General features: G+C 40.6%; 1 protein-coding gene across 2 annotated transcripts in view; it reads left to right on the top strand.

Moving 5' to 3' along the window:
- CEP350 (centrosomal protein 350) overlaps nt 1-17,037 on the top strand; it is an 86,739-nt gene extending 69,702 nt beyond the window's left edge. For both annotated transcript variants that reach the window (XM_032226185.1, XM_032226186.1), the window contains exons 33-38: nt 513-595; nt 1,530-3,496; nt 5,592-5,993; nt 6,206-6,352; nt 7,345-7,467; nt 9,343-17,037. In XM_032226185.1, the coding sequence (XP_032082076.1) occupies nt 513-595; nt 1,530-3,496; nt 5,592-5,993; nt 6,206-6,352; nt 7,345-7,467; nt 9,343-9,546 (2,926 nt within the window). In that variant the 3' untranslated portion in view covers nt 9,547-17,037. The remainder of the gene's footprint in view (nt 1-512; nt 596-1,529; nt 3,497-5,591; nt 5,994-6,205; nt 6,353-7,344; nt 7,468-9,342) is intronic.
- Nucleotides 17,038-17,244: the final 207 nt, after the last annotated feature.

Below are 17,244 nucleotides of genomic sequence, written 5' to 3'. Positions count from 1 at the left end.
TTCCCAATGCCATACCTTCCTTCGGGGTGGCAGATATAACTATTATCCCACTCCCTAGAAATTAAAAGCAAAAGCTTAACAAAAGGGAAAATTATAATCATCTCCTGACATATTTTGTAATAGGCATGCAACTATGTCTAAAACAGTGGTTCCCAAACTTGGCAACTTTAAGACTTGTGGACTTCAACTCCCAGAATTCTCCAGCCAGCAGAGCCAAGTTTGGGAACCACTGGTCTAAAACATAGAAACCTTGTGGCTACTGAATAGACCTGTGTTCTAGAGCAGTGAGATTAGAATCTGATTTCAAATCTTAATTGAGCTATGGATTTTGAGTGAATTGCACTATTCAAATCTCTGGATTAAATATTAGATGTATTTTTTTAAAAAAATAATAATATTTCTCCTAGTTGCCTGTGTTTTATTTTGTTAATTCTGATAGAGTGTACAATATATTCAAAATGTTAATATCTGTAAGTACATGTGCGAGTGATCTATTCAAAACCTCTTTTCAGGTCTGAAACATCCAAAAGTTGGAAATCGCTCACTGATTCTGAACGTTCTAGAGGATCTTTGGAATCTATTGCAGAACATATTGGTATGTATCTTGGAAGTTACTTGCTTAATATTAAAATTACACAAGTTATCTTCATATACCTAATGTGCTTAAAATAATTTCAACTAAAAGTATTTTTTTTTAAAAAAATTTAATTGAAAAACAAGCAAGTGAATTTAATAGATTTTATTATTGTTTTTAATTAACACTTTTTTTTTAAAAAAATGAGAACTTTCTCCCTAGTATTGCAATAAGTAAAAATCTATTGAATTATTTTATATTCAGTATAAATTCTAAAAAAAATGTATTTTATTTTTTATAAGGTATTATGCATATTTTCTAGCAATTTTATTTATAAAACTTCTTCAAAAAAAAAATCAAAGAAGAATGCTAGTACTTGATACCAGGCAATTTTAGTTCAGAGTGGTTAAATACGTATAAGAATCTCTTCTGACACTATTGAGTTTGCACTATGCCTGAACTGGAGTTGATAGCTTTTTAGAAAGAAACAAGATAGGGATTCAGAGTAACACTAGATAATTTATTTGTGGTCACTATGTGTCTCTCTGCTCACACTTCTTCATTCTAGAATCTTTTAATAAACATTTTAGTTTAATAAAGTATCAAATAGGGAAGAAAAGATCAAACGTCTCAAAACAATCACCTCATTTATTATACAAGAAATTTAAAAGGAACATTTATACAAATTTAAAATCTTTGGAACTATTTTAGGGTCTGTTAATTCCTATGCATAGTAGAATAAAAGAATGTATGAAGTGTTATTGATTATAATTTTTATTGGGATATTGTGTTTAGGTTATACTTTAGCTATTTATATGTAAACAGTGGAATATTCATGCAGGTTAGGTTAGCATTCTCTAGTAAGAATTTCAGTTTTTTCCTATAACACCCAGATTTTTTTACTTTAATAATGCTAAATAAAAGTGCACAATTGATTTTGTTTTATTCTCTTAAGATGCTGTGTCACATTTTGAGCAATCTGTGTCTATAAACATCATGAAATTCACAGAAGAAGAGATTCATGAAGGGAAGCAATCTCATACAGCATCCAGAGTCCTCAAAACCCGAAGAAAATCTATAGCAGAATCCGATGATTTGGATAGTGTACTCTCCTCATCTATTCTCAAAGACTTAGAAAACACAAGCAAAATATCTCCCATATCAATGAATAAGCCTGAAGATGCAGTGAGTTATGATTCTCCCGCTATAGTGCAAGAGACAGCAGAATCAAAAGAATTAGAGGTTGAAATAGTTTCCCAGGCTTATGAAATATCTAATGCCCCAGTTTTTGATTTAAATCAAAACAACTCAAGTCCTTTAAAGAAAGAAGTCCCTCCAGAGACTGAGCTGTTGGAAAAGGATCAGTTTGTCTTGGAATGCAAAAGTGTGCAGGAAATCAAGGAGATGCCAAGTGAAACGTTCGAGGATGATGAAAATATTACATCAGTCAAATCCACTGATAGGCTGGGGAAAGATACACTGAAAGATGATTCCCTGGTTTCAGAACAGATTTCCATTTGCGAAGAGCAATCATATTCTAGTGATTTTGAAGAGTCTTCCTTAGGAACAGATATATCAAAAAGTGAGATAGTTCTTACTGAATATCAAAGAGATATTTTCCAAGAGCCTACATTATCTTTCAGACAAGATGCAGGATCACAGGCAGAGAACTCTCTGTACACAAGACCTCCTAGGGGTGAATCCCCTGGTTTTGGAAGTGATGATGAAATAAGTGAATGTCTCAGTGAAAAATCTTTGTCTGTACTTGGTAGCATTCAATCAGAAAGATTGTTGGAACTTCAGTCACCAACAGAATTTGTGAAAAATAAAGAATGTGGTGATGTGGAGAAAGAACCACATGATGATGATGATGATGATGATTCATCTTGGGCATCATCAGGAGAACAAGAAGATATTTTACTAGGTTTCAACATTGGTGACCGAGTTCTTGTGAGTAATCTCCACCTTGGAACACTGAAATTTAAAGGTCGGACAAATTTTGATACAGGTTTTTGGGCTGGTGTAGAGTTGGACAAACCTGATGGATACAATAATGGCTCCTTCAATGATATTCAATATTTTGACTGTAAAGAAAAGCATGGTATTTTTGCCCCTCCACAAAATTTATCTCTTTTTTCAGAAAGTGTTGGTAATAACTTAGATTCAAATGAAAATTCTTTCTTTAAGCGTGAACTTGATAATCAACCCAAAACAAATCAGGGAGGCTTAGACGGTCTTGAAAAAGAAAAGAATGAAAGAAATTCAAATGAGAAATCTCCAAAAGAATCATCGGCCTTAAAAAGTTCAATTGGAGCTGGAGATTACATAAATATCAATAAATCAAGGAGCTGTGTGATAGTTATTTGGTCTGATGATGAGTTTGATCAAGAAACCAGTGACTTTGACTCTCTCAAATCCTCTAAAAATGATAATGGTATGTTACCTCCAGCCATTTCAAACATCCACAAAGAAAATTCCGCTGTTGAAGTAGGAGGGATTTTGGACAACAGCTTTCCTGAGAAATGGGAGCAGCAGTCTGTTTGGCAAGAGCAAACAGAAAACAGATTTTCTTCCAGTAATCTGGAGAAATCTGCAACACCACTTCTGGACTTGTTGACCAAAGAAAGAAGCCAACTGGAAGCCCAACTTAAAGTCCCATCCCAAGAAAAGGAAGATGTACTAGATCGACAGGAAAGAGTTGGTTTGTTGGCTGACAGTCTCCTGCAAGGTTTTGTGAAAGACACAGTCAATCAATTTCAGCAAATCAAAAAGGCAAGGAATGAGAAGATCCATTTTAGCAGTCAAGAACTCGGTGCTGTCCAAGAAAAGAACTTGGCATTTAATGAACAGCAGAGGTTTTTAGTGGCATCAGAATTGGATGATGGAGAAGAAGTGTCTTCCCCAGATATGTGTCCAAGACCAGTAAGTATAGTTCATAATTAAGATAAGTAAGACTAGAGTAACGTGACCCGTCAAAAGCGCGTTCCACAAAAGCGCGGTCGACGAAATCGCGTATGTGACGTCATCACAACGCGACGAAAAAGATCGAGAAATTGAAATAAAAATTAAATTACAGCAAGCCGATTCACATAAAGGTAAGGGTTAGGTTAAGGGTTAGGGTTAGAGTTAGGTTAAGGGTTAGGGTTAGGTTTAGAGTGTTAGCGTTACGTTTAGCGTTAGGTTAAGGGTTAGCGTTAGGTTTTTCGTTAGGTTAAGGGTTAGGTTTAGGGTTAGATTTAGAGTTAGGTTAAGGGTTAGGTTTAGGGTTAGGTTTAGGGTTAGGTTTGGGGGGGTTAGGGTAAGGTTTTCGCTTTATTTTTACATTTGTCGATCTTTTTCAACACGCTGTGATGACGTCACATACGCGCTTTCATCATCCGCGGTTTTGTCGTCCGCGGTTTTGTGGTGGAACCCTAGAGTAATGCTTCAGTTATGAAATTTGAAAGTTACTAATAAGCTATGTCTTAACAACAAATGTTTGTGTTTCACATTTGTGTTTGTTTTTAATCACCTTTCTTTTTATCATGTTTGTACACTCTAATCAGACTCTCCATAGTTCACAACAGATCAAGAACATAACAATAGGGTAATTAAAACCACAGCAGTACCACATTAATATAAAGTAAAATTAAACCAACATTTCACTAGAAATACATCTCAAACACAACAGTGTGTTAGATAAATAACAATAGCTGAAACATTCAATATCATCATCTTTGTCTCTATAGATTCTTCCAAAAAACACCGCACCATTTATTTTCAAAACTGTTTAGAAAGTTTAAATGTGGAAACAAGTTTGGTATTGAGAGAAAGGTCGTTCCAAAGCACAGGCCCATTATCAAAAAGAGCCACCTGTGAATCTCATATCCCCTAACATCATGTAAATCTGGAACAAGAGTTTCTTTCAGGATATATATGTGTGTGTGCCTGTGTGTGTGTGTTTTTCTGAGGTTTTCGCGGGTGTTAGTATGTAGGTCTTTAGTTATTCGAGTTTTCTCCCGCGTAAAATTGGAGGTGTCTTGGCGACGTTTCGACGAAGCCTCATTCGTCATCTTCAGGCTTCGTGCTTCCAGGAGCAATGTGAGATCTCGGCTGTTTCTTCCTTTTAACTGCCAGTGGGGGTTTGAGCTGATTGGGTGGGAGCTTGGCTGTGTTCTGATTGGGTGGAGGTGTGTTCTGATTGGATGGAGGTGTGTTCCGATTGGTTGGGGGGTTGTGTTTCATGTAAGGATAGGAGCGAATGCTGGCTGGGGAATTCTGGGAGTTGAAGTCCGGACATCTTCAAGTTGCCAAGGTTGAGAAACACTGATTTAGAACGTTTGGTTTACTTTTTTTAAATTTGGGGTCCTAACAACTGAACTCACATTGCTTTTTTTTAAATTCATGAAAGTAAAAACTAGATGAACAAGAACTGCATTTATTTATTTGTGTTTATATCTTGCCTTTCTTGAAGATGCAAAAATCAATGTACATATATTTCTACCTAGTTATATTCTCAAAGAATACAATGAAGTAGGAAAATAAGGAATTTAATATGGATCGTTGTAATCCTAGTCAATACATTTTTCCATGTTAAGTATTTTTCTGGGTATAGAATTGTATTCCTGAATATTGTTTCTCTGTTACGGATGCAATCCATGAGTTACTGCTGTTGTATCATTTCCATTTAGCTAACTGGGGCTTTCACATGTGACTTGCCCTATATGGTCACCTAGCAAGGGCATACCTCCATGGGTTCCCTAGTAAAAGACCATTATACTTTCTCTACATCCCATTTTCTTTTACCCTAAGAACAAACAACCGGACATATGACTATATATCATTAAATCTTAAAGCATTGATGGATAATATTTATCAAAATCAGGAGCATTTTCTTTTACCCTACGAACAAACAACCGGACATATGACTATATATCATTAAATCTTAAAGCATTGATGGGTAATATTTATCAAAATCAGGAGCATAGTGCAGGGAATAATTAAGGTTCTAAGTAATAATCACTTTTTTATTATTTAGGAAAGCCCTGTATTTGGTGCCAGTGGACAGGAAGAACTTGCCAAGAGGCTGGCAGAGCTGGAACTTAGTAGGGAGTATCTAAATGTGTTAGGAGATGACCAAGATTGGTCTGATGAGGATTTTGGTTTGAGTTCACATCAGCTCCCTGAAAACCAAACCGAAGAATCAGAAGTATTACCTAAGATAGAAGTGCCAAAAGTGTCACAAAAGCCATGTGAAGAACCTTTGGCTGCACTATACGTTGCAGAAGAAGTGGAGCAGTTGGTGCATGCAGCAACTGAGAAACTATGGAAATGCAAAGAGTTGGGGCATGATCTTCGAGCCCTCAGCAGCCACAGAGACATGAATGAATCCTCCCAAGATGACGACATTGAAACCATTAGTAAACAAATTAGTAAACAGGTATGGCAGTTATCTCAGATTATTGTGAAATGTATAAAAATAGAGAAAATGTACCAAAGGAGACCCCAATCTTTAAAAAAAAAGTATATTCCACTTGCTGCATAGCTAGAATTCAGCATAAATCATTAATAGTTTTGTTTGGTTCTTTGAAAAAAATGATACTGTATTATAATATACAATGGTAATACAATGTTTCTTTTATTTTTATCAAGCTTGTGTTTGATTTAACGAGAGAGATTTTTGAAGAAATCTTTTCAGAAGATCCGAATTTGAATCGGCCGTTATGGATGAAGCCCAGGAGGATAATTTCTGGTTACTATCGACGAGTTAGAGATCCAAGAAATCTTGAAGAAATAAAAGTAGGAATAAGATTAATAGCTTGAACTTTAATTATATTTATAGAAATAAAGTGCGGTTCACCTAGATAGCGGTTCTCAGATGTTCTGGTCTCAGGACCTCATTACATTCTTAAAAATGATTGAGGGCTCCAAAGAGCTTTGGTTTACATGGGTTATATTTATGAATATTTATTAAGGTTGAAAACAGAGAAGTTTTAAAAGCTTTATTTGTCTTCATTGACTTTCTGAAAAGGTGTTGGGCACTCCCAGGAGCCCACAGTCTATGCTGAGAACAACTGATCTAGAACTTGAGGTAGAATGTGAAGTCTGGTGGAGTTTTATCATGCATTTTTATTTGAAAAATAAATTATTTTTTATTTGGAAAAAAATATAATTTTCTTACGCTATCAGTCATATTCCAAGATGAGTATTCATATGATACTATCTCTCATTTTTTCACTATAGTTTCTTACTGTACTGTTGATTTCACTTAAATATTAGTTTGAAACAAGATATGGATTGATGCTTCTATTTCTTAAAACTAAAACAATAAAGGCTTTAATTGTCAATATTTAACTGTTCCAGTTACAAATCCATCATAGCTTACATGTAACATGCAATATTTTTTTCCAAAAAATACAATGAATGATAACCAGTATATAAAACGCTTCCAATACAGCAACTAATAACAGCTATATCTGAATTAATAAGTCAAGAGGTGAGGATAGTTCCAAAAAATGTCTGGTGCTGCATTTATCTATATACTGGAATATACAACAGTTGAATCAGTGTCATAATTCATAATGAACTTCATGGATATTTCTAGAATTACCTATCAAGTTGCTTTACTATAGTTGTAATTACCTAGCAGTTCAATGTGTTTTCTGTTACATATACGCCATGCCTACGACCTCACTAGTAATCTTCTCCCTGAAAGCTGCTTGTAGAATTGAACATTACAACTAGAGAAAATGTATTTAGTTAGCATTCATTTTTTTTCTTCTTTACCCAAGGTCTTTATAACAGCTGAGGTTTTAAAGCTCTTAAATTTGAGAAATGAATCAAATAATAAAACAGACTGGAAAAAAACGATGAAATTTGGACGGAAAAAAAAGGATAGAGTGGATCAAATATTGGTTAGTAATTGGTTTTTGAATTATGCATTGTAGTCAGGCATAAATACCTAGCAATCTGCATGGTTTGAAAGCATGGATTCGATCTAATGTTGTTTACATATTAGCTTGTTCTTTCCCAGATTTACTTTCAGCCCTCCTAAGCAGAACAATTGTAGACAGGCAAATGTGTCCTTTTCTGTGCTTTTGAACAACCGTATTTTCCTTGTGTGTACTCATCCGTATAAACTATGGATAAATATCAACTAAAATTGGGCATTTCCAAATTTAGATCTTTAAGCAGAATAAGGATTATTATTATTGTACAATTGTATCACAGCGGCCTGTTGTTTCGCCGGATTTGGCATTGGTTACTAGTCGGGCCCCACCCAGGGGCCTAGGACGTTGTAACGTATTTTCGTAATATGTGTGCAGATCCAAGCAGTGCGGCTTTTTGCATTTGACTGATGGTGATTTTGTCAATTTTTAACTGTTTTAAATGTAATTCCAGTGCTTTTGGAATAGCACCCAGTGTGCCAATTACCACTGGAATTATCACTGCTGGTGATAATAATTATTATTAGTAATAATAATAATAATAATAATAATAATAATAATAATAATAATAAGTGTACGGTATATAGGACACTTCAAGCAGAACCAACTCACTGTATAGTAGGCTGTTTGATTGTTTAATGTATTTATAGGTACAGGAATATGATTGTGACATAAGAGGCATGTTGTTCGATAACCTAATTATATATATACTTCTGGGAAAAATGGTGACTTGTTGTTGGTTGAGAACCCAGATTGATTTTCAGCAGATACAACAAGAAATACGATTGTTGTTTTTAACACAAAAATCGTGTGAATGATTGCAGATTGTTCATGAATGGCAAAAAGAAATAGATCAAAGTGATGAAGGCATGCTTGTTGGGAAATGTTTATTACAGATGGGGAAATTGATGGAGAAGTTCAAGATTTGTAATTGCTGGTAGAAAGGCAATGGGTACTATTGTAAAGAATAAACATCAATGGCAAAGTGTGCTTCTAACCACTTTCTAAAATAAGAGTAGATTAAATTTAAAAAAGCAAAGGTATGTTTAATTTCTTAGGAATTGGGTATTTAAATACACATGATAAAGCAAGATATAAGGTTAAGAAGGTATAGCTGTTCAGGAAATGTAAAGTGAAAACAAAAATGAGTGACCATTATAAATGTACATTGAGAATGAAAATAAAATTGCAAAATAAATATATGAAAGAAAAATTAATGAGCTGAGAGGAAGGAGAGGAGTGAGAAAATAATGTCTGCCACAACTTTAATGGATGTGGAACTATTTAATAATGCTGGCACTGTTGCAAAGCAGGAACAGGCTTAAAGTTACTAACACTTCAGAAGTAACACAAGTAATTTCAGAGCAATATGAGTCACACCAAAGCCTGGCGTATTGGAATGTCTAAAGCAGTGTTTCTCAACGTTGGCAACTTGAAGATGTCCGGACTTCAACTCCCAGAATTCCCCAGCCAGCGTTTGCTGGCTGGGGAATTCTGGGAGTTGAAGTCCAGACATCTTCAAGTTGCCAACATTGAGAAACACTGGTCTAAAGTCATTGATAAGAGATTCTGATTGATTGATTGAATGAATGATTGATTGAAAGTTAGTGTTGACTTAATGACTTCATAAATAGTGATAGGGTCCTATTTTAAATTTTTCTTTTAATCGTAATATATCTGGGAATTATTATTATTCATTTTATTTCCTGTGAGTCATTGAAAATCCGTAGCTTTTGTAAAATGATGGTTAGATGGATTTACAATAATAATTTTTATTGTATGTGTCTACAGGGTAGTATATTAATAGTGGTGACTTCTCTTCCTTCCTTTTCCAATTCTAAGGTTCAAGAATTATATGAAGAAGAGGCTCAGTGGGTGAACTATGATGAAGATGAGCTGTATGTGAAGATGCAGCTAGCAGATGGGATTTTTGAGGCCTTAATTCGAGACACCATTGATGTCCTCAATCAGATCTATGAAAAAAAGAAATTGTTGATTGTCGAACGTCAAACCATATTTTCCCCCCCCCCAAAATTGACTGGCTGAGAAGTGCTACATCGTCTCCTCTTCCTGTGCTGCCTTTGGATCCCCTACATTGGATTTGTTCCAAAAAGTCTCCCCCCCCCCCCCCAAAAAAAAAAAATCCTTTTGCCAATTCAGTATGTACAATAATACTTGGCGTTTCTTCTTCTTTCGATATTGGCAGTCTGAAAATGGTTGGGATGGAGCACCAAGATTACCCAGCGATGGAATCTCCAGTTACTAGTAAACGTTCTTCATTTTAATAACTGTTCAACTTTTGTTTTATGTGTAATTTATAACTCTTGTTTTCTGACTTAAAAGTGTATGTCAGTCCAACCGAGTATCTGTTCCTCATTCTTACGTAATTTTAATCTTTTTGGTCTCATTGTGGATTTTCTATCATTGGATTAATGCATGCAGGAGTTACGCTCCTTTATTTTTTTCAACTAAATTTCTATTTCCATTTCTTAAACTGTTAATCTGGGATACTTTTTCTACTTTTCCACTATATTTGTTTTTTTTTCCTCAGTGAACCACCAGCTGCTCCTAAGTAAATGGTACTCAGGATTCTCTCAGGATTTTAATATGTGAGAGATAGGAAAAAATGCTTACATAATGTGGGCCAGTGATCCCTTTGATTCCTCCCTTGCTTACCACCTTACTGTAATATACTGGTGAAACCATTACTTGAACTAGCTAGGGTTAGGAGTGTATGTACCAAAGAGAGTGATACTCAGTGTTTGACTCTGGACCTGATTTTTTTTATGCTTGTGTCATTTGTTATAACTTATTTTGAAACTCCTAAAAAATAATTGCCACGTGCTCTATGAATGCACTGTTACAGGATTTAAAACGTCAGAATATCTGTACATTAGGAATGCATCTGTCTCATAAAAATGAGGTCTCGTACTATGTGCAAGAAATGCATCAGAGACAAGAGTCTACAAAGATCTAAATGTATGGCTTTTTCCCCCATGGTGGGGTGGATTGTGAAGAGGCACATGTTACATCAAACTAATGTACTTGGGAAGGGAAATAGGAAGTTAGAAGCCCTTTTGCCAAGATTTGCATGACTGTTAGAGTGGGCCACTATTAAACCCAGTTACTGCCTCCATTCCTCCTCCCCCACCCCCAAGGTTTTCTCCAGGTAATACAAAATATTCTCCCAGTAAGTGGAGACATCATCCAGACATGGGTTATTCCAGCCAGTATCCAATAGGACTGGGTCTACCAAATTGATAAGTCACGCCCTCTGTGCTACTCCTCCCAGCTTAGACTCAGTCCGTTCCTTGCATTGGCTGTGTCTAGTGATCTCTCCAATAGGTTTTTGCTATTAATTGTATTTTTTTCTTAAATTCGTTCTTATTTGACATATTGCTATTCCAAATTCCAAAATTTTCTAAAATTGTTGATTGGAGCTTGGTGGGGGGGAGACTGAGATCGGGACTAGTTCCCTAGCCTCTACGGAGAATTGGGCTCACAGGTATATCCCTTCGGCCACATTTGCCGCTTTTCTCAACACGCATTACCTGGCGGTCGTCTTCCTGCCTCCTGCGTTGCTCGCTGTCTTAAGGCTCTGTTTGATCATAAGATTGCCTCCTCGCACTTTCTAGCAGCCTCCTGTCGCCAACAACAACTTGCGCAGCCTCACACTCCGGAAACGCTGCCCTGAGCCGCCAATATTGCTGCCTTTGATCTCTGGCTTTTGCTGTCGGGATTCAGTGCGCCAATGTAGCCTTAAACTGACCAGGAGGTCAGCGCGAACTAGCCGGCATTGCTGGTTTTTATTTCTTGTCCCTCAGAGGACACGAAGATTCCGGGCAACCATCTTGGACACTCAGCAAGTCCGGCGGCCATTTTGAGTCACCACAACGAGGTCGTGAATACCATGTCTGCCAATGCCTCGGATGTGGATGCCCCTGTGTCCCTTCAGGACTCTCCCCCTTCCACTATACCACCTACGAATCCCAAGGAGTCCAGTTCAAAGAAGAGGGGTTCTTCGGTGGGGGAGGATGCTTCCAGGCCTGCCAAGGTTTCTAGGTCCAGCGTATCTTGGGAGCCGGCCCCTAGTAAGGACCAGAGTGTGGTTTCTTCCTCAGTCTCTCGCAAGGCCAAGACTAAATCTCGTCATTGTGAGGTTTCTCCCCAGCCTCCCTTGGTTCCTTCCTCCAGGCCACAAAATCCCCCTGAGGATCTTTCCACTGACACACATAGGGAAATTTCGACACCTGCCTCCCCACTTCAGCCTGAGGATGGGGTTGACTTCCCAGTGGAAGATGGCTCGGAGGATGAGAGGAGTCTAACTCCCGAGCTGGAGGTTGTTTCACCGAGCCCCAGTGGGCTGCCCTGTTACCCTTCTGATATGGTTGATATTATCTCAGCAGCCATAGAAAGGGTCATTGCTGCTGGCCTGCAGCATTGTGCTCCTGTGGTCTCTACTTCAAAGGCTTCCAAATCTTCCAGGAAGCACAAGGGACATTCCTCCCTCGCAAAGGGGACTCCTGTTGACTCTCTTTCCCAGGCTTCTGTCTTAGAGGTTGATGAGCAGGTTTCAAGAGACTCTGACCTCTCAGATGATGAGGACCTCACTCCTGCTCCTTCCTCATTGGTGGGACTGTTTAAACATGTCTTATTTCGCTCTCTTCAAGGCAAAAAAGGTGTCCGGCATCCCTGCCTCCAAGCCCACTTCCAGTATGGAACAGGACAAAGTTGATACTACTGACCCTTTCTTTTCCAGGCCTACAGTTGAAAAGGACGTCCCATCCCCCAAGCTCTTTCTGGAAGTAGTCCAGAATCAGTGGGTGTCCCAGGGGCTGGGCCTCTCCCCTCTTCCCTGGACAAGCACTTGTATAATATTGGTCCTGAGTTCTCAAAGGTATTGGAGGTGCCATCCATAGACCCCCCCACCTGTGGTTGCTATCTCTTCTCCAAACACTGCTACAGCGGCTCCGGAGGATGCCCTCCGACTGGAGGACAAAAGGTTTGAGCAAACCCTGGTCAAGGGTCATCAGGCCTCAGCATGGGCAGTGAGGGCGGCTTCTTCTGCCGCCTCCTTCAAGAGGGCTGCTCTACATTGGCTTAAACAGCTTCAGGACAGGCTCCCACCTTCTGATATTAGATCACACCAAGACATTAATAAGCTTAACGCTGCAATGGCGTATTCAGCGGATGCCTCTTTGGATGCAGCTCGCTTCGCTTCCAAGGCCATTGCCTTTTCTGTGCCCACCTGCCGTCTCTTGCGGTTGAAGCAAAAAAAGGCGGATGCCAGAGCAAAATGGAGGGTCGCCTCTTCTCCCTTTTTTGCTGAGTGTCTCTTTGGGCCTCCTTTTGAGCCTCTTCTGATTGAGTCCAAAGATAAAAGGAAGATTCTGTTTTCGGCTACTCACAAATCTGATAATAAATCCTCTTTTTGCAGGCAGCCCTTTCGGGGCTCGGCCGGGGGTTTCAGTTACTCCCGTCCGCAATGTCAGGCGTCCCCCCATACAGGTATCCTCTTCTTATGTCAGGTCAGGAAAGAACAACCAATGCCTCTCCTCCAGGAAACCTTACAGAGGCAATTCCAATCCCCCTTCCAGAAGCAGAAGTGACTCCTTGGGCGTTCTCCCCATCGGGGGTTGCCTGTCGGCCTTTACTGACTGTTGGGATGCCATCGTCAATGATGCATGGATTCGCCGCACAATCAGATTGGGCTTGGCTCTGGAGTTCCTCTCCACTCCCCTGCAGTACTTCATCACATGCCAGGCTTCCAAAACCATCATCAAAAGAAGGTTGGTGGAAAAGGCCATTCGGCATCTCCAGATTCAGGCCATCGAGGAGGTGCCTCCCAACCAACTGGGATGGCGTTTTTACTCCCGTCTCTTTATACTGCTGAAGTCTTGGTGGGGTAGTTGGAGAGCAATTCTCGACCTCAAATTTCTAAACAAATTTATAGTATACCAGAGGTTCAAAATGCACTCCCTGCAGTCCATCTTGGAGAGTGTTCGCCCAAACGACCTCCTCTCCTCGGTGGATCTCATGGAGGCATACCACCACATCCTCATTTTGGCCGAGCACAGGGAGTTTCTATGATTCTCCTACGCCAGGAATCATTTCCAGTTTCGGGCGCTCCCGTTCGGCCTGTCATTGGCCCCAAGGGTCTTCACAAAGGTCCTCGCAGTGATCGCGGTTCATCTTTGCTCTCTACCAATTCGCATTCTCTGCTACCTAGACGACATATTATTGCTCTCCAGGTCAACAGACCAGGCGAACAGGGACAGTCAGTCCACTCTCCAGACCCTCCAAGATCACGGGTTCCTGGTAAATACCAAAAAGAGTCATCTGACTTCTGCCACTCGCCTCCTCCATCTGAAGTCTAGGGAGGGTCTTCTTTTCTCCGGAATGAAGGGTCAAGCATATGCAAATTAGTCTCAGCCACCAGGCGGCAGCACACAGTTCCGTTCCTCCAATTGTCGCAGCTTCTAGGGAAGATGGTGTCGAGCTTCCACATTATGCCATGGGCTCACTTCCACAGCCGTCCTCTGCAATGGTTCCTGCTTCCCTATCAGAGGTCCAAAAACAGCTTCTCGACAATCCAGGTACTTCTCACTCCGGAATTAAGCAGGTCCCTACAGTGATGGCCCTTCCCGGCTCTGTCTCAGGGCATTCTCCTCAGGGAACCCCAGAAAATCGTCCTCACTACTGATGCAAGTCTCCTGGACTGGGGTGTTCACATACAAGACCATGTGGCTCAGGGTATCTGGTCCCGCTCCGACCTAAAGAACATTATAAGCTGGTTGGAACTGCGGGCAGTGTATCTCACGCTACTCCATTTCAGGGACATAGTCACCAATGCGCACAGACAATACCACTGCCATATAAAGGCGCATATAAACAGGCAGAGGGGAATGTGGTCAAAGGCTCTAATGACTTTATCATTCCAGCTAGTGGCATGGGCCGCTGTCTCTTCACTCAGAGCATACATCAGGCATACACAACCTTCAGGCAGATAGTCTCAGCCGCCTGCAGATAGACCCGGCGGAGTGGAGTCTCCATCATGGAATATTCAGGCAAGTCACGGACAGGTATGGCCTACCAATCTTGGACTTGTTTGCAACACAGGACAACCATCAACTCCCCAGGTATTTCACATGTTACATGACCCCAGGCACGAAGAGCACGGACCCGCTAAGGTGCAGATGGCCCCAGGGTCTTCTATATGCGTTCCCTCCGATTCCGCTGATTCAACACATAATTCAAAAGATGCTGATGGAGGAGGCAGAGCTGATCCTTCTAGCTCCCCACTGGCCCGCAGGCCTTGGTTCGCCGACTTGCTCAACCTATCGGTAGCCCCTCAGTGGCAACTTCCTCAAATCAGTTCCCTGCTAATACAAAAGTCCTTCCAGCACCCCACGTCGCCTGGCTTCGTCTCACTGCTTGGAGATTGAGCAGGAGGCCTTAACAGCAGCCAATCTCTCGGTTGAGGTAATCCAAACGATCCAGGCTTCCAGGCATTCGTCCATTAATCGCATTTATGATGCCCCTTGGACACAATTCTCTTCCTGGTGTCAGCTACAAAGTATTGCCCCTTTGCAGGTCTCCATCCCCAACGTTCTTCAGTTTCTTCAGCTGGGACTTGACAAGGGACTATCCCCAAACCCGTTCCGTCGGCAGGTGGCGGCTTTGTCCTCAGTTTTGTCCATGGCTGCATCTAAGCCGCTCTCACACCAGCCCCTCATTCGCTGGTTTCTCCGGGACACTACCAATCTCAAGCCCCCTACTATGCATAGATTTCCCTCCTGGGACATTACCAAAGTCTTGGACCCCTTGACGGGGTCTCCCTTTGAGCCTCTGCTTTCAGCCTCTTTATACCATCTCACGTTAAAGGTTGTTTTTCTTGTCGCAGTCACTATGGCCAGGCGGGTTTCTGAACTAGCAGCACTATCAACTAGACAGGACATACGCATCTTCCACCCGGACAGAGTTGTTCTCCGCCTGGACCCAACTTTTATACCTAAGGTAAATTTGGTGTTTTATAGAGCACAAGAATTGGTGCTCCCTGACTTTTGCCCCAAGCCATCACATCAGCTGGAACGTAAGTGACAGTCTTGATGTGCATCGGGCTTTACGAGTATACATCAAACGAACTGCGGAATTCTGACGTTTGGAGGTTCTCTTTGTCTGATTCCAACCTGGAGGTAAGAAGGGAGTTTCTTCTACAGACATTGGATGTTGGGTTCGCTCAGCAATTTCAAGACCATACCTAGCTCTCTCTCTTCTGGTTCCACACCAAATCACGGCACACTCCACACGCAGCGCTGCCACCTTAGCTGCCTGGTCTTCCCAGGCCCCATTGGAGGAGATCTGCAGGGCGGCTACATGGACCACACCATCCCCGTTCATTCGCCACTACAGGCTTGGCAGATATACTTCAGCAGATGCGGCCTTTGGACGGCGAGTATTGTAGCGGGTGGTGGCCCACCAAGAATCCTAAGTCCTCACTTTGAGCCCGCCCGTGGGACGGAATAGACTTTGGCATGTCCCATGTCTGGATGATGTCTCCGCCTACTGGGAGAAAGGGCATTGGTTACTTACCTGATACACCCCTTCTCGGGACGGTGGAGAGATCATCCAGCCCCACCCTGTGAGTGTTGTTCGGACTAATCTTTATTTTTTCCATTGACAAGGAGAGATCACACATTTTATCTGAGATGTGACACAGCAGTCTACCTTTATTCTTCCTTCGCCTAAGCTGGGAGGAGCTAACATGGAGGGCGTGACTTATCAATTGGTAGACCCAGTCCTATTGGACACTGGCTGGAATAACCCATGTCTGGATGATGTCTCCACCGACCTGAGAAGGGGCGTATCAGGTGAGTAACCAACGCCCAATCTAGGCTTGACTACTGATGCCTTAATTTGAAATCTGGATTACTTGAGGAAACATTGAATCAGAGTGGATTCAAAATCAGTTAATCTATCCCAGCAGAGACAGTGTTCCAAAGCATAGGAGGAGGATTCCAAAGAGACTCTGCGCCTATTTATTCCGTTTATTTCCTTTCATCTTTAATTTCTTGGTCTTCCGGTCAATATATGTCCGCCAATACCCTCTTGTGGATCTCTTTTGAAACTTTTTTTGACTTGTTTGCTGTTTGCACAGTAACACACAACCAAGTTAGCTCCTTTTAACCAGAAAAATATATTTTTTTAAAAGCTGTTGGCATACAATCAGAAATGCTCATAGGTAAATTGACAGAATCCCATTTGTAAACTTGGGATGATTAATTATACCTAAATGGGCTAAAGGAACAAAAAAACAATGACTTTACTAGCATATAAATGCCAACTTTAAACAAATCTGGTGGAGCAAGCTGCTATGAGTTAAGTATTTTTCATACTGAGCCTCAGAATGTTTTTAATGCATATTTAATACTTAAGCAAAATTACTGGGTTTTTTCCTCTGTTTTGAAACAAATAAGGCCATTTTCTAACAGTTTTAGATTTTGCCATTTTGGGGTCATCCACGTCTATTGCCCTACCTACATAGCTAAATTATGAGAATCAAGGGAATATCCAAGCAAAGAGGATTGGGGAAGTCACCAACTTAAACTGATAGTTATATCGGTCAAACAGAATATCCCAAGGTGGATTAAAGGAATGGAATAATGTATACCGTATATTGCTTAACTCAGATTCGTTGCTGTGATCAATAGCGGTGCAAAAGTTTCACTGCAACCAAATCTAGAG

This window comes from Thamnophis elegans, chromosome 11 (assembly GCF_009769535.1).
Source record: "Thamnophis elegans isolate rThaEle1 chromosome 11, rThaEle1.pri, whole genome shotgun sequence".
In the NCBI taxonomy this organism is placed as follows: domain Eukaryota; kingdom Metazoa; phylum Chordata; class Lepidosauria; order Squamata; family Colubridae; genus Thamnophis; species Thamnophis elegans.
This window is presented reverse-complemented; position numbering and strand designations above follow the sequence as displayed.